This window comes from Acanthochromis polyacanthus, chromosome 9 (genome assembly GCF_021347895.1).
Source record: "Acanthochromis polyacanthus isolate Apoly-LR-REF ecotype Palm Island chromosome 9, KAUST_Apoly_ChrSc, whole genome shotgun sequence".
NCBI lineage: Eukaryota > Metazoa > Chordata > Actinopteri > Pomacentridae > Acanthochromis > Acanthochromis polyacanthus.
The window spans coordinates 1,989,813-2,010,255 of record NC_067121.1 but is presented as its reverse complement, the minus strand read 5'-3'; the positions used below and the strand labels follow the sequence as shown (position 1 = coordinate 2,010,255).

At 48.3% G+C, this 20,443-nt stretch overlaps 4 protein-coding genes and 1 long non-coding RNA gene across 14 annotated transcripts in view; 2 read left to right on the top strand and 3 right to left on the bottom strand.

Annotated features, from left to right (window-relative positions):
• Nucleotides 1-11,070, top strand: part of LOC127535522 (pre-mRNA 3' end processing protein WDR33-like) — a 35,248-nt gene extending 24,178 nt beyond the window's left edge. The window contains exons 7-21 of one of the 2 annotated variants that reach the window (XM_051953777.1): nucleotides 1,307-1,404; nucleotides 2,239-2,365; nucleotides 3,239-3,393; nucleotides 4,869-4,947; nucleotides 5,031-5,141; nucleotides 5,630-5,724; nucleotides 5,799-5,885; nucleotides 6,060-6,199; nucleotides 6,278-6,433; nucleotides 6,993-7,718; nucleotides 7,815-7,872; nucleotides 7,975-8,275; nucleotides 8,356-8,516; nucleotides 8,764-8,943; nucleotides 10,617-11,070. In XM_051953777.1, the coding sequence (XP_051809737.1) occupies nucleotides 1,307-1,404; nucleotides 2,239-2,365; nucleotides 3,239-3,393; nucleotides 4,869-4,947; nucleotides 5,031-5,141; nucleotides 5,630-5,724; nucleotides 5,799-5,885; nucleotides 6,060-6,199; nucleotides 6,278-6,433; nucleotides 6,993-7,718; nucleotides 7,815-7,872; nucleotides 7,975-8,275; nucleotides 8,356-8,516; nucleotides 8,764-8,943; nucleotides 10,617-10,762 (2,620 nt within the window). In that variant the 3' untranslated portion in view covers nucleotides 10,763-11,070. Of the gene's footprint in view, nucleotides 1-1,306; nucleotides 1,405-2,238; nucleotides 2,366-3,238; nucleotides 3,394-4,868; nucleotides 4,948-5,030; nucleotides 5,142-5,629; nucleotides 5,725-5,798; nucleotides 5,886-6,059; nucleotides 6,200-6,277; nucleotides 6,434-6,989; nucleotides 7,719-7,814; nucleotides 7,873-7,974; nucleotides 8,276-8,355; nucleotides 8,517-8,763; nucleotides 8,944-10,616 lie in introns of both variants that reach the window. The other variant, XM_051953776.1, reaches the window with a different exon arrangement.
• LOC127535556 (uncharacterized) lies at nucleotides 1,339-2,232 on the bottom strand. The gene is made up of 2 exons (XM_051953897.1): nucleotides 1,472-2,232; nucleotides 1,339-1,439 (listed from the first exon to the last, which is right to left on the bottom strand). Exons 1-2 carry the CDS (start codon nucleotides 2,127-2,129, stop codon nucleotides 1,357-1,359), a joined length of 741 nt encoding a protein of 246 aa, XP_051809857.1. The 5' UTR covers nucleotides 2,130-2,232; the 3' UTR covers nucleotides 1,339-1,356.
• LOC127535592 (uncharacterized) lies at nucleotides 2,532-5,036 on the bottom strand. Of its 5 annotated transcripts, none has more exons than XR_007944466.1 (4): nucleotides 4,788-5,036; nucleotides 4,286-4,422; nucleotides 3,724-3,860; nucleotides 2,532-3,406 (listed from the first exon to the last, which is right to left on the bottom strand). It is a non-coding gene; the product is annotated as an uncharacterized LOC127535592 (long non-coding RNA). The 5 variants fall into 5 exon arrangements; XR_007944463.1 differs by having other exon boundaries at nucleotides 4,313-4,422; XR_007944465.1 differs by having other exon boundaries at nucleotides 3,751-3,860; nucleotides 4,313-4,422.
• Nucleotides 11,071-11,266: 196 nt separating the features above from the next.
• Nucleotides 11,267-12,292, bottom strand: LOC110968171 (vesicle transport protein SFT2C). The gene has a single exon (XM_022218015.2). It carries the CDS (start codon nucleotides 12,176-12,178, stop codon nucleotides 11,519-11,521), a length of 660 nt encoding a protein of 219 aa, XP_022073707.2. The 5' UTR covers nucleotides 12,179-12,292; the 3' UTR covers nucleotides 11,267-11,518.
• A 223-nt stretch (nucleotides 12,293-12,515) lies between these two features.
• Nucleotides 12,516-20,293, top strand: LOC127535559 (dual specificity protein phosphatase 18-like). Of its 5 annotated transcripts, none has more exons than XR_007944379.1 (3): nucleotides 12,516-15,573; nucleotides 17,362-19,547; nucleotides 19,955-20,293. XR_007944379.1 is itself a non-coding variant. In XM_051953902.1 (2 exons), the coding sequence occupies exons 1-2, from the start codon at nucleotides 15,517-15,519 to the stop codon at nucleotides 17,995-17,997; spliced, it is 690 nt and encodes a 229-aa protein (XP_051809862.1). In that variant the 5' UTR covers nucleotides 12,516-15,516; the 3' UTR covers nucleotides 17,998-20,293. The 5 variants fall into 5 exon arrangements, 2 of the variants coding, with proteins under 2 accessions (XP_051809862.1, XP_051809861.1); XR_007944378.1 differs by having other exon boundaries at nucleotides 17,362-19,578; XR_007944377.1 differs by having other exon boundaries at nucleotides 17,362-19,609.
• The last annotated feature ends 150 nt before the right edge of the window (nucleotides 20,294-20,443 follow it).

The window sequence follows — 20,443 nt, the reverse complement described above, 5'->3', positions numbered from 1 at the left end:
CTAAACTTCATTAATTGATCTGCTGTTGAGGTGTTGCTGATATCAGAGCGGCAGCTAGTGATCATTTCAGTTATTGATTACTTTTATTCTATCAGGATTAGTGATTTGCTCTGCAGGATCCGAACAGATGAAGTGTTTTTTAAAACAGAACAGACTTAAGGTCATCATGTGAACCAGTTTCAGACTCCAGAGGCCCAGTGGACTCTATACGACGCCGATTATTGATTTCAGGCAGCAGCTAACTATCATGTTTATTATTTCCAGGACCATTTATTGTCTGTAGAATATTACAATTATAATCACTCAGAGCTGACTCGATGTTCTCAGCCTAATTAAACTCTCTAAACTGACCTGTCAGAGGTTTACTGGAGGAATCGGTTCACTCAGTGGAGGCAGAACTCTGAAAACATCGCTGTTGTTCCTGGTTTGTCTGTTTGGATCTGAACCTGTGTTACAGAGAGCATCCAGCAGGTGACATCGCTGTTCCTCCTGTTGCAGCAGGTTCAGTTCATCTTTATTCACAGAAGAAAACATTCACAAGCTTCAGTTTTAGTTGAACTAAAAGGAGTTGGCACCTTAAACCATCGATCAGCCTGGAGTGAAGGTTTTACTGTCATAGAATGAGATGACTGAGCTTTGATCAGTTCAGTGAGTCTGGATGTTTAGTTCAGAGAGAACATGGCCTCCTGAATGCAGCACAGCAGGACAAAGGATGAAAACGTTTCACTGTTCCTGAGCCGATAAACGATCAATAATCAGTAATCAGCGAAACTGAGGAAGAATCTGGGGCTGATGAAGTCACAGTGAGAGGAGAGCTGCTGGAACAAGATCCATGTTTCACTTTGGTCAACTCTGCTGTCACTGAAACAGGAAATGCTCTTTAAGATGCAGTTTTTGCACAAAGTTAAGTTAGTAACGACGAATACAATCTTTTACATTTTTCCCTGAAGAAATATGAGAAAAATAAGCAGTTCATTGTTTCTACATAAAACTACAGACACGGTTCACCGATGCTTTGACCAGTTTTGCCAGAGATGATTCCACACATTAAACACATTACTCTGGAACTCTCACCTGAGGCCAGCACACAGGTGAAGACAGACTGTCCAGGTGAAGACAGACTGGACAATCGATTGACAGCAAAAAATGAACATCACAACGTTAAACCGCTTTTTACACTCAACGTCTTTCTGGAAACCAGTGTCACCTCTGACCTCCTGGGGAGCAGACGTAGTTTGCAGATGTTGTTGTTCAGTCCAGATGTTTGTGTTTCCATGCCGACTTCCTCTTTCTTGTTGGTTTCCAGTTTCTCTCCGACCGATAATAAATTCGCCACCTGCTCAGACGACGGAACCGTCAGGATTTGGGACTTTCTGCGCTGCCATGAGGAGAGGATCCTGAGAGGTACCGTACCTGAACACACCTGTACCTGAACACACCTGTACCTGAACACACGTGTACCTGAACACACGTGTACCTGAACACACGTGTACCTGAACACACCTGTACCTGAACACACGTGTACCTGAACACACCTGTACCTGAACACACCTGTACCTGAACACACCTGTACCTGAACACACCTGTACCTGAACACACCTGTACCTGAACACACGTGTACCTGAACACACCTGTACCTGAACACACCTGTACCTGAACACACCTGTACCTGAACACACCTGTACCTGAACACACGTGTACCTGAACACACGTGTACCTGAACACCTGTACCTGAACACACGTGTACCTGAACACACCTGTACCTGAACACACCTGTACCTGAACACACCTGTACCTGAACACACCTGTACCTGAACACACGTGTACCTGAACACCTGTACCTGAACACACCTGTACCTGAACACACCTGTACCTGAACACACCTGTACCTGAACACACGTGTACCTGAACACCTGTACCTGAACACACGTGTACCTGAACACACCTGTACCTGAACACACCTGTACCTGAACACACCTGTACCTGAACACACCTGTACCTGAACACACGTGTACCTGAACACACGTGTACCTGAACACCTGTACCTGAACACACCTGTACCTGAACACACCTGTACCTGAACACACGTGTACCTGCCTCTCTGTTCTATCAAAGCTGTTTTTGTTCATGTTTTCCGTCCGACTGTTCTGACTTTTCCTCGTGGTGTTGTGATGTCGGCAGACACGGTGTTTGTGTCGTCGTGTTGCTGCTTTAAGTTGTGTTGCTGTGTGTGTTCAGGTCACGGCGCTGATGTGAAGTGTGTCGACTGGCATCCAACCAAAGGCCTGGTGGTGTCGGGCAGCAAGGACAGCCAGCAGCCAATCAAATTCTGGGACCCAAAGACGGGACAGAGTCTGGCGACGCTGTGAGTTAATAACTGATCAACCCCCTGATCAGCACACAGACTGACATCTTCCTCACTGTGGTTCATGTGTCATCTAAAGTCCATCAGCTCTGAGGAACCAGAACATCATGAAGGAGGAGGGAGAACTCAGAGACGTCTTCTGGTAGTTAGAAGGATGGAGACCAGGCAGAGGAAACATTTTTTTATTTATTTTACAATTATAATTAAAAAAAAACCCTCATCCATCATCCAGCATGTTTCCTCAGATGTTAAATCTCAAGTTTCTGTGGATGTTCTCAGTCATCCTGGTCCTGGTGATGGTAGAAGCTTCAGGAGGAACCAGCTGGAGGTTCTGGAAGATGTAAACATCTTCCAGAACCTCCAGCTGGTTCCTCTTAAACTCCTACCATCTCCTCATCCTGTAGATGTTTTTCTATCTCCATATTTCCAGACTTTTCCTCTCTACTCTGCTCATCATCTGTAGATGTTTCTTCATGCTGGATGGATCTCCACCAACCTGCTCCTCTGGTTCTGCTGCATTTATTTTAGTCTCTCTGAGGAAACACTGCCTGCAGTTCAACCTGAAACTCTCTGAATGTTTCCCTGTTGGTTTCAGCTGAGTCGGTCCTGGAGAACCAGAATCAGGAGGAGGTTCTGTTCTGGTTCTACAGAATCAGCTGCAGCTTATTTTTGGAGCATTTTAAATGAGACTCATAGGTGAAGTGGACAGGTGGATGATGTTCTGACTGATGGAATGTTAATGTGGGAGATCAAGCTTCAGGTTCTAACATCAGACGAACCGACACCAGCAGGAACCAATAAAATGAGTTTGTACATGATGACATCATGGTTTACGCTGTAGGCAGTCAGCTGATCACACCTGTCTGTCCTCAGACACGCCCACAAGAACACTGTGATGGAGGTGAAGTGGAACCTCAACGGTAACTGGCTGCTGACGGCGTCACGGGATCACCTGTGCAAACTGTTCGACATCAGAAACCTGAAGGAGGAGCTGCAGGTGTTCAGAGGACACAAGAAGGAGGCCACAGGTGAGAGTCACACCTGTACACTCTCACAGTTGAGTCACACCTGTACACTCACACAGATGAGAGTCACACCTGTACACTCACACAGATGAGAGTCACACCTGTACACTCACACAGGTGAGAGTCACACCTGTACACTCACACAGGTGAGAGTCACACCTGTACACTCACACAGATGAGAGTCACACCTGTACACTCACACAGGTGAGAGTCACACCTGTACACTCACACAGGTGAGAGTCACACCTGTACACTCACACAGGTGAGAGTCACACCTGTACACTCACACAGATGAGAGTCACACCTGTACACTCACACAGATGAGAGTCACACCTGTACACTCACACAGATGAGTCACACCTGTACACTCACACAGATGAGTCACACCTGTACACTCACACAGATGAGTCACACCTGTACACTCACACAGATGAGTCACACCTGTACACTCACACAGATGAGAGTCACACCTGTACACTCACACAGATGAGAGTCACACCTGTACACTCACACAGATGAGTCACACCTGTACACTCACACAGATGAGTCACACCTGTACACTCACACAGGTGAGAGTCACACCTGTACACTCACACAGGTGAGAGTCACACCTGTACACTCACACAGGTGAGAGTCACACCTGTACACTCACACAGATGAGTCACACCTGTACACTCACACAGATGAGTCACACCTGTACACTCACACAGGTGAGAGTCACACCTGTACACTCACACAGGTGAGAGTCACACCTGTACACTCACACAGATGAGTCACACCTGTACACTCACACAGGTGAGAGTCACACCTGTACACTCACACAGGTGAGAGTCACACCTGTACACTCACACAGATGAGAGTCACACCTGTACACTCACACAGATGAGAGTCACACCTGTACACTCACACAGATGAGTCACACCTGTACACTCACACAGATGAGTCACACCTGTACACTCACACAGATGAGTCACACCTGTACACTCACACAGATGAGTCACACCTGTACACTCACACAGATGAGAGTCACACCTGTACACTCACACAGATGAGTCACACCTGTACACTCACACAGATGAGTCACACCTGTACACTCACACAGATGAGTCACACCTGTACACTCACACAGGTGAGAGTCACACCTGTACACTCACACAGATGAGAGTCACACCTGTACACTCACACAGGTGAGAGTCACACCTGTACACTCACACAGATGAGTCACACCTGTACACTCACACAGGTGAGAGTCACACCTGTACACTCACACAGGTGAGAGTCACACCTGTACACTCACACAGATGAGAGTCACACCTGTACACTCACACAGATGAGTCACACCTGTACACTCACACAGGTGAGAGTCACACCTGTACACTCACACAGATGAGTCACACCTGTACACTCACACAGATGAGAGTCACACCTGTACACTCACACAGATGAGAGTCACACCTGTGCTGTGTTTGTGTCTTCAGCTGTAGCCTGGCATCCCGTCCATGAAGGTCTGTTTGCCAGTGGAGGTTCTGATGGTTCTCTGTTGTTCTGGCACACTGGGTAAGAACCACAACTGTCCCAAATATAAGCTCCTGTTTGTTGTTGTTTACTCTGTTGTTGTTTACTCTGTTTGCTGGTGTCAGTGTGGAGAAGGAGGTGGGAGGGATGGAGATGGCTCATGAGGGGATGATCTGGAGTCTGGCCTGGCACCCACTGGGTCACATCCTCTGCTCCGGGTCCAACGACCACACCAGGTACACACACACACACACACACACACACACACACACACACACACACACACACACACACACACACACACACACACACACATGTTTGTACTTCTATCTTAGTGAGGACATCCATAGGCGTAATGCATTTCCTAGAGCCTTACCCTAACCTTAACCATCACAACTGATTGCCTAACCCTAATCCTTACCCTAACCCGAACCAAACCTCAATTCATACCTGTTCTCTAAAAACAAGTCTTCACCCTCAAACATGGCTGTTTCAAAGTGAGGACCGGCCAAAATGTCCTCACTTTGACAGTTAAATGCAGAAAATGGTTCTCACAATGTAGCAAGTACAAGAACACACACACACCCTGGTTCCAGGACTCTGTCCATCTCTGCCTCCAGCAGCCTCCATGGTTTATTTGAGTCTCCTCAGAGTGGCTGCAGAATGTGGACCTGCTGCTCCTGAACGCCTCCTGACCCACGCTGTCTCTGTTTGTTCTCTGCAGTAAGTTCTGGACCAGGAATCGACCCGGTGACAAGATGAGAGACCGCTACAACCTGAACCTGCTGCCAGGAATGTCCGAGGACGGCGTGGAGTACGGTGAGCAGCGCAGGACAAACACCTGTCGGAGATCTGTGCTGTGATTGGTTGGCTGACCGTCCTGTTTGTTTCAGATGACGTGGAGCCGAACAGCGTAGCGGCGATACCTGGGATGGGAATCCCCGAGCAGCTGAAGGCTGCCATGGAGCAGGAGCAGAGCAGTAAGTCTGAAGACCAACTGGAACATCTGGAATGCTGATGCTGTTCTCCTGAAACATTTCAGCTCAGATTTTTCTAGCTTTCTGAGAATATCTGCAACAGCAGATTACCACATATAAATAGAACTAACCTGTTCTGTGTGCAGAGACAAACATTAAACTCAGGTGTGTCTGCAGGTAAAGAGGTGGCTCCTGAGGTAGAGATGTCCATCCCAGGTCTGGACTGGGGCATGGACGAGGTGATGGGCAAAGACGCCAAGAAGGTCCCTCAGAAGAAAGTCCCATATGCCAAACCCATCCCCGCACAGTTCCAACAGGTGAGCACACCTGGCTGCCAAGGACTCTACCTGGTAAATGTGTCTGAGACCTGCCTTGTAATGCTGGTGTCTCTACAGGCCTGGGCCGAGAACAAAGTTCCCATGATGCCTCCTTCTGGAGACCTGTCCAAAGACCGGAAGGTGGAGCAGAAAGTAGAGGCAAAGAAGAAGACTCAGGCGGAGATCGAGCAGGAAATGGCAGCGCTGCAGTACACCAACCCCATGCTGCTGGAGGTCAGACTTCTATTAACACTGTCTGATCCAGCAGGAGCAGTTTGATTACTACTGTCTGATCCAGCAGGATACTACTGTCTGATCCAGCAGGAACAGTTTGATTACTACTGTCTGATCCAGCAGGAACAGTTTGATTACTACTGTCTGATCCAGCAGGAACAGTTTGATTACTACTGTCTGATCCAGCAGGAACAGTTTGATTACTACTGTCTGATCCTGGTTGAGCTGGTTAAACTGGTCGTCTTCATGTTAGCTGGTTAAACTGGTCGTCTTCATGTTAGCTGGTTAAACTGGTCGTCTTCATGTTAGCTGGTTAAACTGGTCGTCTTCATGTTAGCTGGTTAAACTGGTCGTCTTCATGTTAGCTGGTTAAACTGGTCGTCTTCATGTTAACTGGTTACACTGGTCGTCCTCATGTTAACTGGTTACACTGGTCGTCCTCATGTTAGCTGGTTACACTGGTCGTCCTCATGTTAACTGGTTACACTGGTCGTCCTCATGTTAACTGGTTAAACTGGTTGAACTGGAGTCCTGACTGTCCTCTTTGTGTCTGCAGCAGATGAAGATGGACCGCATGAACCAGATGAACAACGAGGGGAACATGGGCCCCTCCCAGGGTCAGGGCTCCATGGGCCCCTTCCCTGGCCCTGGGGGCCCCATGCCTCCTGGACAGCAGGGCTTTCCCCCCAGTATGCCTCCACAGCAGATGTCCAACAACATGGGGCCCCCGATGGGCCCCGGAGGCATGCAGTCTCCGTACATGCCTCCTGGTCAGGTGGGGCCCTCCTCTGGACCCCAGTCTCACCAGGGGCCCCCTCAGGGCATGATGGGACCACCAGACATGCAGGGACCCCAAGGTATGCAGAGACATCCTGGCCCCCCAAGGAACATGGGTCCCCAAGGGCCTCACAGTATGGGACCCAGAGGGATGCAGGGGCCGCCTGGAGGGATGATGGGCCCCCCTCCTCGAGGAATGGGTCCTAGGGATCCTCAGGGGCCCCCACCTCAGGGAGGCATGATGCCCCCTCAAGGCAACATGATGGGCCCCCAGGGTCCTATGCAGGGTGGGATGATGGGGCCCCCACCCAGGACACATGGCAATATGCCCAACAACTATGGGATGGGCAACATGCAGGGGCCCCCAGGAGGGATTCATGGCCCCCCAGGAAATATGCAGGGACCCCATGGAAATATGCAGGGCCCCCCTGGTAATATGCAGGGGCCCCATGGAAACATGCAGGGGCCCCATGGAAACATGCAGGGGCCCCTGTATTTGCAGCACCAGGTGAGTTCTCTAAAATATTTGTTCCAGGAGCCGGTTCCTCACTGGATCGGGCCCCCAGGTTCTATCAGCAGACTAACTCTGATCTGGTCTCTGCAGGGCCAGAACACGGGGCCAATGATGCATGGGATAGGACAGCAGGGGCCCAGCAGCAAAGGTAAGGAGCCCCATTTCAGGTCCCTCTAATGTCCTTTAGGGGCCCCTGGAGGTCCTTCGGATTCATCAGTTCTGATAAGCGCTGTTGGCTCTCCTTTTCAAGGAGACCCTCGGGGGCCACCGCCCAACCACCACATGGGCCCTCCTGACCGGCAGGGCCCCGGGGGACCAGACCAGGGCTCGGGGCCCTACTGGGGGGACAACCAGCAGGGCAGGAGAGGACCGCAGGACTTTGACGGAGGACAGGACTTCCACGGCCGAGTAGACGAGGGCTGGAGACCCGGATACCAGGGAGCAGCCGGGGGCCACAGGGGAGCCGGGCCCCGGGCTGGGGGGAACGGAGGCAGCTGGGGCCCCGATGAGAGATTCACCGGGGGAGAGTTCAGGGGCCGCAGGGATGACAGGTGAGAGGAGAACTCTCTATACAGTCCTGTTCTCCTGTGTGTTGGTTCTGGACTCAGTCTGGTTCTGGTCTCTGTTCCAGGTTCCGAGGAGGTGGTCCGGGTCGGCCTGGAGGTCGAGGTTACCCTGATGACTACAGCAGCCAGGAGGAGGTCTTTGATGGCCCTGAGGAGACGGGACGAGGCTGGGACAGCGGAGGACGAGGGAGACCGCCTAGAGGAGGAGGTCCACCGAGAGGAGGAGGTGAGATACACCTGATTACACCTGATAACATCTGGTACCACCGGGCTACAGCAGGAACGTGGGGCAGCAGCTTTACTGTCTAGAATGTTTCCTTCAGAACCACATGAGGAACCAGCGCCAGTCCAGAACAATGTTTAGTTTCCAAAACGTCCAGTTAGCCTTTCCTCAGAGTCAGAGCTAGTTTCCTATTGGCCCGTTGTCAGGTCTGTGACATCACAGCAATGACTCATCAAAGCGCCTCCTGCAGGTCACGATGGTTACCGCGACGGGCAGCAGATGCATGATGGGTCGTCCCCGGCTGGTCGAGAGCGCTCTTCATCTCTGCAGGGGATGGACATGGCGTCTCTGCCCCCCCGCAAGCGTCCATGGCAGGACGGACCGGGGACAGGAGACCTCCGAGAGAGAGAGTCCCCCGGAGCTGATGGAGGTGAGAGCGCCACCTGCAGGCTGAGCAAACATTTACAGTCCTTAAGTAAAGCTTCCCTCCACTACAAAGTTCGTCAGTCTTCTAACGTCTCCTAGAACTCTGAGTTTATGCCAGAACCATGGAAGCAGGAATCTATGTCACTAAAACAATCCATAGATTTATTAAAGGTCTTCTGGAAATATGACTAAATCTACTGGGTCATAAATATACAGACAGAAACTTGAATGATCAGTTTTGTTGGTGTAGAAAGTTGTATTAATCTGACTTTCTTAGTTTCATGGCCTCTTAACTCCACCTGAGTGATTAAAATCGACCTCAGCTGCTGACTCCTCTGATCCAGTTTAAATAGAACCATTCGATCCACTCACTACACTCAAACTCTACAGGGGGAAAGTCTGAGAAGCTCAGCAAAGATCTGAAAAACAAGTCAGAAAGTCACTTGGAGCTGTTTGAAAGCAGCTTCAGATTCAGAATAATCTGTTTGTCAGAATAAAGTTCATGGTCCAGTTGTGTTACTGCCACCATCAGGAAGAAAACACAAACTACCACCTGCTGCTGAGAGACCGTTGGTCAGGATGGTCAAGAGTCAACCAGGAACCATCAGAAAGCAGGTCTGGATGGATGAGAAGCTGCTGGAACACAGCTGTCAGTGTCCACAGGGTTGTAGAGGATCCATGAAGAAGGAAGTTCTTCCTCTAGAAGCAGAACCTTAAAGCTCCACTCATCACATGGACCAAGAAAAGAGCTTCTGGAGGAAAGTTCTGTGGTCAGATGGAACAAAAACTGAAGGTGAGGCCTTTAACTCCAAGAATACCAATCCTACCATCAGGCATAGAGGTGGCAGTATCATGCTCTGTGGAACTGGAGCTTCACACAAAGTAAATGGAATAATGAAGAAGGAGGATCACCTCCACGTTCTTCAGGAGAACCTAAAAGCATCAGCAGAAGGTTGATCTTGGACACAGTTGGATGTTTCAACCAGACAATGAATCCAAACACATCAGATGTGGTAAAGAAATGGTTCCATCAGACTGGAATGAAGGTTCTAGAATGAAGGTTCTAGAATGAAGTTCTAGACTGGTCTCCCCAAAGTCCTGACTTAGACCCATCAAGAACCTGAAGAACCAAGTCTGAGTGAGAAAGAAAACAAGTTTAGTTGAACGGCATCAGAATTGGTCCACTTCAACTAAACTTGTTTTCTTTCTGAGGTTGATAGTATAATTATACCGCCACCTCCATGCTTGATGGAACCACTTCTGTCCAGAGGAGTCAAAGGTAAACCAGAAGACTGAAACCAGAAGAACCGAACTGAGGAGGAAACAGACAAATTCAACCAAATATTAGCAATTCTGTTTGTATGTTTATGATCCAGCAGATGTTGTCGTATTTCAGAAGACCTTTAATAAATCTATGAAATAATCAAAACGATTGTTTATTGAGACAGAGATTCATGTTTCAATGGTTCCACTGTAGAACATTCAGAGTTAAATGAGTCCTCAGAAACTCCAAACTGACATGATGTACATGGACAACTATAAAAACATGACAGTGACAGAGGTGAGAGCGCCCCCTGCAGGACTAGACATGAAACAACTCAAGTGCAATGAACCTCTTGTTGTTAATCAGTGAATGATGAGTGTTTTTGGTCCCGTTCTCTGTGGCGCCCCCTTCAGGTCGTATGTCTCAGAGGGAGGACGGCGGTTACGGTCCATCTGGTCGTGGTGGACGAGGGGGCTGGGGTCCCGGAGGCCCTCCTGGGCCCCGGCGAGGAGGACCCCCACCCAGAGGAGTGCCAAGGGGCGGCGTTCGGGGCCGGTAGTCCTGAATGTAGAAATAAAAACTCCCATGATCCTCTGCTCCTTTGGTTCTCCCTGCTGGTTCCTCCACACACCTGAGACCAGATGGACTTTGTCACTTTCAGTGTGTGAAGAACGGAGGCTTGTGATTGGCCCCTGAGACGACAGGTAGAAGAGACATGTAAAATACTGTAGAGACTCATCGTGTTGTTTGTATCGGCGTCTCTTTTATTCCACTTCATCTGCAGCTTCCAGCTTTTTGTCCTTTTTGTAACAGATTTCTATGTTTTTGTGTTTTCACTGAGGTGGACAATAAAGATTCACACTTCAATCTGTGTCTGGTTGGGGGGGTCGCTGTGACATCATCAGGTGGTTTTAATAAACAAGTTAAACTGTTCCGACCGATCGGAGGTAAAAGTCTCAACCTGAAGCAGATTTTCTGGAGAATTCATTCTTCTCTCCTGGATCAAACTAACTGTTATGAAAAAGTTCTCAGATGATATTTAGAGAAAACACATGAAACCAAACAGTGTTGAACAGGTTTTAATTACTGTTAAACTCCCAGATCACACCTGAACACATCACCTGGCATCAGAGTTTCACACCTTATTTGGTCCTCAACCAAAGAGTTAATGTTCCCACCAGCATCCTGTCTGATCAATGGTCTGTAGCAGCCAATAATCAATAATCATGTTCCTGACAGTCCAGCTGCTTCCTGCCGGGTCTCCGGCCCCTGGTTTGGCAGTGAGACCTGCCCGGTCTCCAGCTCTCAATCCCGGTCAGATCGGCATGGTTTTCCCGGTGACTGTCCTCTTGATGGCGGACGCCGCCATCCCGCCCATGAAGCGGATCCCGGCGCTCCCTCCCGGCAGCAGCGACACCAGGCAGCCGGCGATGACTGCGACCTGCAGGGCGGCGCCCAGCGCCGTCAGCGCGGTACTGTGCAGTCTCAGCGCCGCGTACAGGGTCCCTCCGAGGGCGCACAGGTACACGGCGGCTCCGGGGGAGGTGGGCAGGCCGGCGGCTAGCCTGCTGGGGCCCCGCAGCACCGCCGCCGCCGCGATGGCGAACAGCGAGCCGAGCGACCAGAGCAGTGCGAACTTGCGGGCGTAGAGCAGCAGCAGCGGGGCGTAGAGCGCCGACAGGCCGAAGCACAGCGCGGAGAACGACACGCAGACACCGAAGGCCACCAGCCGCTGCCGCCGGCTCATGCCCGGCAGGCAGGGGTCCGGCTCGGCCGACCACGGCCAGGAGAAGCCGCTGTTTCCGCCGGAGCTCTGGCTGGACGAACTGCCGGTCCACGGACTGGACCACCGACCAAACCAGCTCCCCGGTACCGGCTCCGAGTCGCCCAGGTCCACCGCGGTGCTGGAGCCGGACTGGGAAGCCTTGGACTGGGTAAGATACTCCTGCAGCTGCCGGTTCAGGTCCGCCATCATCAAAACAGCTAACAGTTAGTTAGCACCACTTCTTCTTCGCTGATTCGTCTCCTGCTGAACTTCCGGTGCACAGGTCGGCGCGTCGCCCCCCCTCCCACACACACACACTATGGATGGATGCTTTATTCTTCCTGAGAGAAATGTTCAGCAGCTTACATCCAACAACAGAAACTGAGCAGACAGGCAGGCCAGGAACATTAAAGGCCAGTATTACCTCTGAAAAACATGCTGTACAATACTCCCAAAAACACGTTTAGTTCTAGAATCTATAGAAATATTAAAGGTCAATAAACAGTATTTACACATTTTGAGGCACCGTGATTTAAAGTGATAATATTATTTAAATTTATTATCAGACTTTATAGAACAATAATTAAACGTGCCATCAGATGTCACGAGTCATGCAATTTATTCTTCTTAAAGTTCATCAATTATTAGACTCTACAATTAAATGAGCCGGTTGAATTTAATACTAACAGAACGACCTGAGCGGAATTAATAGCAATAATACCCTGAAACACAACATCACTGGTCAGGAAGGCCCAACAACGTCTCTACTTCCTGCGTAAGCTGAGAAGAGCCCCGGCCCCCATCATGTCCACCTTCTATAGAGACACCATGGAGAGCATCCTGTCCAGCAGCATCACAGCGTGGCACACCTCCTGCACCTCCTCCTGCACCTCCTCCTGCTGCAGGACCCTCCAGCGCATCGTGAAAGCAGCAGAAAGGATTGTCGGTGTCTCTCCCCTCCCTCCAGGACATCTACAGCACCCGCCTCACTCACAAAGCACTCAGCATTGGTGACCCCACACAGCCAGCCTGCTGCCATCAGGGAGGAGACTGAAGAGTCTGAGGACCATCCGACTGAACAGCTTCATCCACCAGGCTGTCAGGAAGCTCAACTCTCTACCACCCCCTTCCCCCACATACACAAACTCTGGTCAATAACCAGCATATTTGCACTTCTTGGACTATTATTACTCATTTGCACTGTTCTGAATATCCTGCACTAAATCCATACCTGCCAACTACTCCGGTTTTGTCGTAATGATTACGGTTTTCATGATCCCACTCCGGGTTACGGTTTTATTAATCAAAATAAGGATTTTCACATAGCAATCAATCAAAAAACATCCAAAAACATGAAACACATTCACGAGATCGCTAAGAACCGTATCTAAATTTAGACCAGAAACAATCGGCACTGCATGCTGCTGATAGACGGCTTGCAGTGTTTATAACACAAGTGTTAACATCGGTATGCGCGCGCAGACCCGCTGCAGGAGCTCCTGAAAATTTCACTTTAATATTCTTGTTGAGCCAGTGTCTGATGACTGGGGTGTCTCGGCGTTCCCTGGACAAGAACAGAAAGATAGCGTTTAGGAAATTGCACGTCTCTGCTTTGGCCGCATCAATGGGCTGGCTTTGAGAAGGACGTGGCGGCTGTTGTTTGGGGCTGCCGCCGCTGACAGCCGGACACGGATGCAGCAGACGGTGTGCTGTCCTGTTGCTGCTGGCCTGGTTCGGCATGTTGGGTATTAAAGTAGTCCTTCAACGCGTTATCAGGCACTACTTTGACATACTGCACTGTCCTGCTAACGGGCTCAGGGCTTCTCCGGTACATCAACAGGAACTGTGATATCAACGTAACGACTGCTCCGGAGAACGCGGAAATCAGTATTAAGTAAATCATTTCGAGCAGCTGCCCTGGCGCCTTCTCCTGCTCAAAGTGTCTTCATAACCAAACGTTTAGCCGCGGTAACAAAGCAAGTTCCTCCTGGTCGCTCTCAAAGCTGCCATATCATCTGCTTTACTTCGATTCTGACAGCCGACAGCACAAGAAGAAGTTCATAGTAACTGGTCTAGTCGTGAAAAATGTGCTGACTCTACTGTTGATGTGTGAGGACTCTGTGAATGTTAGGCTTTGAAATGACAAGACTTATTTTACATAGAGGTATTTTTGATAAGTCAATAATGTTGTTATTGGGTATAAGGATTCAAGTTATAACTTCCAAAAATATCTTTTCATGAACAGAAGTAGGTAATATTTCCTAATGACTTTATGGTAAATGACACATCAAAAACTTGTTTATTAGAATGAGAAATGTCATCACAATATTGAAAAATGTGATCTGGATGCCTGTGATATTTTGAGTTTAGTACCTGTCAAATTAAAGGAACATTCTGAAAGGCTATATATTATTAAGTTTGTCCTTGATCTTTTCCATCAGCATTTATGAATTGACACTTTAAAGGCATTAGAAGAGATTTAATTTCTCCCTGACCCCCCTCTAACCTCCCCCCTCTTAACATTTACGAAGAAACGCCCCCCTCCAGAAACTTGCGTAGGAGTCGTAAAGTTGCCTACAGCCGCAGTATAATCAATAATCAATAATACATTTTACCTGTCCAGAAGGAATTTAGCAACCAAGGCATCTGTCTTTAGGTCCATTTGTTGCTTGAGCTGACGCCATCGCCCAAATGACTCGCCAATAATCACTTTTGTTTTTGCATTCTCGGGATCCAGTCGTCTTTTATTTTCTCTGACCTCAAAAAATGCCTTTCTTTTACGGCTGGGTCCCCCTGGATCTTTATCTGCCATTATGTAAAAAAAGATGAGCAAAACAAGTCTCCAGCTAACTACGAAGCTATACCAAAGCAACACATACAGAAAACACGTAAGTCCAAGGCGTACGTAATCTACGTAACTAGGCCTGAGCCGGAAGATTTTTGATTGACAGGAAAGGGAGCAAACCAAACGCCTCGGTCCGAGCGCGTTGATTGGCTGATGTTTTTCAGGTCCTGCCATGTCCACAGTTTTTTTTTAAAATTTTTATTCTTTTAGAAACATACATACAAGTCCACTAAAGGTCAGTATATTCATTTTATGTGAATCAGACAAATTAAACAAAAAAAAACATCCTCCATAATGCCTTTAAGTAACATGGAAACATGATTCTTAGCCACATTCTCAGTTGATTTAATGCTAAAAATCATTTGGCGTCGGGGGGGGCTTCGCCCACCTGAACCCCCACCAGGACTTTGTCCCGGACCTACCGGGGCCTGCGGCCCCTGGACCCCGGCTGGCTACTAGGCTTTTCCGGTTTCAAAAGTTGGCAGGTATGTAAATCTGCCACTTGATTAATGATGTGCATCAGTTGACTCATCATTAATTTTGCTAATTTAGTTATTTATTTATTTGATAAAGTCACGTGTGACGTGATATTGAGGATTTCTGCTGTTATTTGGGTCGAAGTCACGTGACTGAGGGACGAGTTAACAGCTGTTCCACTAAAATTAACCCTTCACGTGATTGGCTGGATGGCACACACACAACCATGTACGGTGTGTGTGTGTGTGTGTGCACTTTATTGACAGCAGAAGACCAGCAGAAGGTAACACACATTCAGTCGGTGAATCCTCAGACTGAATTCTTTAAATGTGACTTTAATGTTTTCCAGTTTTTACATCACAGTCTTAGAACATTTCAATCCATGTGAGCTGATAAATCTGGAAGTTCTCTGGAGAAACAGCAGCTGATTTAAGCTCAGACTGAAAAGCTTCACGTTAACGTTCCTGAATTGGAGCTTCACCATCAGACTGAACACATGGAAACACTTTAGCATCTGATTGCTAACAGTTTGCAGCTGTTCCCAGTGTTTATGCTAAGCTAACAGTCTGCAGCTGTTCCCAATGTTTATGCTAAGCTAACTGTCTGCAGCTGTTCCCAGTGTTTATGCTAAGCTAACTGTCTGCAGCTGTTCCCAGTGTTTATGCTAAGCTAACTGTCTGCAGCTGTTCCCAGTGTTTATGCTAAGCTAACTGTTTGCTTCTGTTCCCAGTGTTTATGCTAAGCTAACTGTCTGCAGCTGTTCCCAGTGTTTATGCTAAGCTAACTGTCTGCAGCTGCTCCCAATGTTTATGCTAAGCTAATAGTGTCCATCTGCTTCCAGTCTTTATGCTAAGCTAACACTTTCCGTGTGCTTCCAGTCTTTATGCTAAGCTAACTGTCTGCAGCTGCTCCCAATGTTTATGCTAAGCTAATAGTGTCCATCTGCTTCCAGTCTTTATGCTAAGCTAACACTTTCCGTGTGCTTCCAGTCTTTATGCTAAGCTAACAGTTTTCTGCTGTTCCCAGTGTTTATGCTAAGCTAACAGTTTTCTGCTGTTCCCAGTGTTTATGCTAAGCTAACTGTTTGCAGCTGTTCCCAGTGTTTATGCTAAGCTAACTGTCTGCAGCTGTTCCCAGTGTTTATGCTAAGCTAACTGTTTGCTTCTGTTCCCAGTGTTTATGCTAAGTTCACTGTTTGCTGCTGTTCCCAGTGTTTATGCGAAGCTAAAAGTTTGCTTCTGTTCCCAGTGTTTATGCTAAGCTAACTGTCTGCAGCTGCTCCCAATGTTTATGCTAAGCTAACAGTGTCCATCTGCTTCCAGTCTTTATGCTATGCTAACACTTTCCGTGTGCTTCCAGTCTTTATGCTAAGCTAACAGTTTTCTGCTGTTCCCAGTGTTTATGCTAAGCTAACTGTTTGCTGCTGTTCCCAGTGTTTATGCTAAGCTAACAGTTTTCTGCTGTTCCCAGTGTTTATGCTAAGCTAACAGTTTTCTGCTGTTCCCAGTGTTTATGCTAAGCTAACTGTTTGCAGCTGTTCCCAGTGTTTATGCTAAGCTAACTGTTTGCTTCTGTTCCCAGGGTTTATGCTAAGTTAACTGTCTGCAGCTGTTCCCAGTGTTTATGCTAAGCTAACTGTTTGCTGCTGTTCCCAGTGTTTATGCTAAGCTAACAGTTTTCTGCTGTTCCCAGTGTTTATGCTAAGCTAACAGTTTTCTGCTGTTCCCAGTGTTTATGCTAAGCTAACTGTTTGCAGCTGTTCCCAGTGTTTATGCTAAGCTAACTGTTTGCTTCTGTTCCCAGGGTTTATGCTAAGTTAACTGTCTGCAGCTGTTCCCAGTGTTTATGCTAAGCTAACTGTTTGCTTCTGTTCCCAGTGTTTATGCTAAGCTAACAGTGTCCGTCTGCTTCCAGTCTTTATGCTAAGCTAAAAGTTTCCTGCTGCTCCCAGTGTTTATGCTAAGCTAACTGTTTGCTTCTGTTCCCAGTGTTTATGCTAAGCTAACTGTTTTCTGCTGTTCCCAGTGTTTATGCTAATCTAACAGTTTGCTGCTGTTCCCGGTGTGTCCAGCAGATGGCGGTGTCCCAGATCACGCCCACCCTGTTCCTGGGTGGGGCCGATGCCCCCCTGAATGCTGCTCTGATGTCACAGAAAGGCATTACGCTGATCGTCAACGCCACACTGAGCCATGCCTGCCCCGCCTACCCGGGGGTGGAGTGTGTTCGGGTCCCGGTGTCCGACCTGCCCAACGCCCGCCTCGGTGACCACTTCGACCGCGTGGCCGAGCGTATCCACGGGAACCGAGCCGGCGGCACACTGGTGCACTGCGCCGCTGGCATGAGCCGCTCCCCGGCGCTGGTCATGGCCTACCTGATGCGCTTCAGGGCCGTGACGCTGCAGCAGGCGCACCGCTGGGTGCAGGACAGCCGGCCCGCCGTCCGCCTCAACATCGGCTTCTGGGAGCAGCTGCTGCAGTACGAGAGGAAGCTGTACGGGAAGAACACCGTCAGGGTGGAGGAGGAGCCGCCCGGCAAGCAGCCGCCCGGCAAGCAGCCGCCCGCCAAGCAGCCGCCCAGGGACCAGAGCAGTCGGCTGACAGTGGTACCACGGTCCCCTCTGATGTCACGGTCCCCTCTGATGTCACGGTCTCAGCTGCTGACATTAGCAAACAGAAGGCGGTCCAAATCCAGTGGCATCACAGTCTGAGGAGCCGCTCTGGTCCCGGTTCTGAGCAGAGACTTGGTTCTGGTTGTTTGTCTCAGTTTGTGGGTCCAAGTTCGATAAACGTTGACTAAAATCTGATGTTTCTGTTTGTGTTCTTAGAAAAGGTTCCGTTGAACAACAGAGTTCTGCTCAGAATCAGAACCACAAAAGAACATTCCAACAGAACACTGAGGCAGGTTTTAAATTCCATCCTGGATTTTCCAGGGAAACTTCCTGATGTTGATCAGAACCAGAACCAGCTGGTTCCCTGTAGAACCGATCTCCAGAGAACCAGCTGGTCAAATCAGTGATTTTCTTGAAAAGGTTCCACCTCCTGAGAACGTGGGTTCTGTGTGAATCTGAGACATCCGTTTTAGTTTCTTCTTCCTGTCACAGTGATGAGCTGTCCAGAGGCCCAGCAGGAACAAAAACAACAAATAAACAACATGTATGAACAATGACGCGTGTTTTAAACAGATTAAAGCTGCAGGCCATTCATCATATCAGGGTCAGCTGGGATCTGCTGCAGCTTCTGATTAAACATGGAAGGAGATGAGGAGACGGCGGTTCCAGAGGTTTTTGGAGGGAATTCCAAACAATGGCTGCAGCAAAATGAAAGGAATTCCAGCCAAAGACAGTGAGAACCTTGGAGATGGAGAGTTCTGATCTCTGGACCTCAGGTGTAGATGTTATGGAGGTTGGAGGAGGTTGGAGGTACTAAGATCTTCTCTGATAGGTTCTGGGAGATGAGGAGAAACCAGAGCTGGAGTCTCCAAGAGTAAAGGGAAGACCAACCCACCAATTAGTAAAGGAAGGTGGAGAAAGGCTGAGTGATGGATGACATCACCGTAGTTGAACATGAGGAGGATGGTCGTCTTCACAGCAGAGCATGTAACGGAGGCCTAACTATGGTAGAGGAACCCCAATCTGTATCTGATTTTAGCCTGTAGAATGAAGAGAGAGAAGAGTCCATCCAGAGACCAGGTTCTGGGAGGAACCGATGAACTCCAGATGTGAACCATCTGCTCAGATGATCTACTGACCTCTCAGAGAGAACAGTTCATTCATCGTTATTATTATTATGGTTTTTTTACTATTATTTCAGAGAACAGAGGAGAGAGACAGGAACTGTGAGGAGAACAGTGAAGGACAGACCTGCAGTAAAAGGCTGTGGGTCGGGCTAGAACCCAGTAGAACCCAGTAGAACCTGACCTCTGCAGCAGAACTACAGCTGCTGGAGGCACCAGATCAACCACGTTTCTTCTCACATCATAAACTTTGATCCTGAAGATGCAGCTGCTGTGAGAACCTAAAAACAGTTTCTGTGATTGAGTGGATTTTTTAGAACCTCACTGAGTTCCTTCAGCTGCTGTTAGAACCATAAACCCGTTCCATCTGAGGGCTGGACTTCAGCAAGAGGCTGAGAGATGAACCTGGTCAGAGTTTACAATGTCAGGAAGACGTATCTCTAGAACCTGCTGAATCTCCATGGTAACCGATGCTGAGGAGCTAGATCTCCATGGTAACCGATGATGAGGAGCTAGATCTCCATGGTAACCGATGATGAGGAGCTAGATCTCCATGGTAACTGATGCTGAGGAGCTAGATCTCCATGGTAACTGATGCTGAGGAGCTAGATCTCTGATTAGAACATTATCTGTTGGTATTTATGACAGAATATTCAATCAGTAACATTAATTCTCTTTCATCTGTCCATAAATTAAAGTTATTTCCTTCATTATGGGATGGAGTCAGACCTACATCCACTTTAATATAACATCATCATTGGATGTATGAAGTTTAAAGTTGAACAGTTCTGATGTGTCAGTGATCAATAATCAGCTGTATTGATCAGTAATATAAATATATTAACACCAGATTAACAGTTTTTCAGCAGCATTGCTGTCCTGCATCATTTACAGCAGCAGAACCTTAAAGTCCTCATTTTATTTCCACTCAGCTCTACATTACCTGCTGACTGAAGGAGGAACCTGATTGGTGACCAGGTACAGGTAGAAACACCTCCTGATGTCTGACTGGGGTTCAGCTGCTAACAGAGGTCTGGATCTGGTGGACCTGCTTCCTGGTCCAGTCTTCAGGTGTCCTCTAAGGATCAGGGTTCCTGAGGTTAAGTCCTGTCCTCCTTCCAGTGATTTTACCGACTAATAAATAATAAATCTAAACTGTTGCTGCTCATCACTAATGTCACAAAAATCATCATCACATTAATTATTTTACTTGAAATGTAAAAGCTTACACTCTAAAAATAAATAAACATGTTTGGTTCTGTGACCTTTTATGTTCATGTCTGATTAAACAGGAAGAGGCTCCACCTGGTGGAACAACCAGGAACTACAGCTGATCTACAATTACTGACATTATGGAGAGAAAACAGGTTTACTGAAGTACATCCTACCCTCTAATACTACATCTGACCCTCTAGTACTAC

What these genes read in the sequence shown, in the direction of transcription:
- LOC127535556 (XM_051953897.1), bottom strand. Translation starts at nt 2,129, where the DNA reads ATGAACAAAAACAGCTTTGATAGAACAGAGAGGCAGGTACACGTGTGT. An exon ending in ACACGTGTGTTCAGGTACAC is followed by an intron (nt 1,440 to 1,471) that starts GTGTGTTCAGGT and finishes GTTCAGGTACAG; the next exon opens with GTGTGTTCAGGTACAGGTGT.
- LOC110968171 (XM_022218015.2), bottom strand. Translation starts at nt 12,178, where the DNA reads ATGATGGCGGACCTGAACCGGCAGCTGCAGGAGTATCTTACCCAGTCC.
- LOC127535559 (XM_051953901.1), top strand. Translation starts at nt 15,517, where the DNA reads ATGTACGGTGTGTGTGTGTGTGTGTGCACTTTATTGACAGCAGAAGAC. An exon ending in CAGCAGAAGACCAGCAGAAG is followed by an intron (nt 15,574 to 17,361) that starts GTAACACACATT and finishes CGGTGTGTCCAG; the next exon opens with CAGATGGCGGTGTCCCAGAT.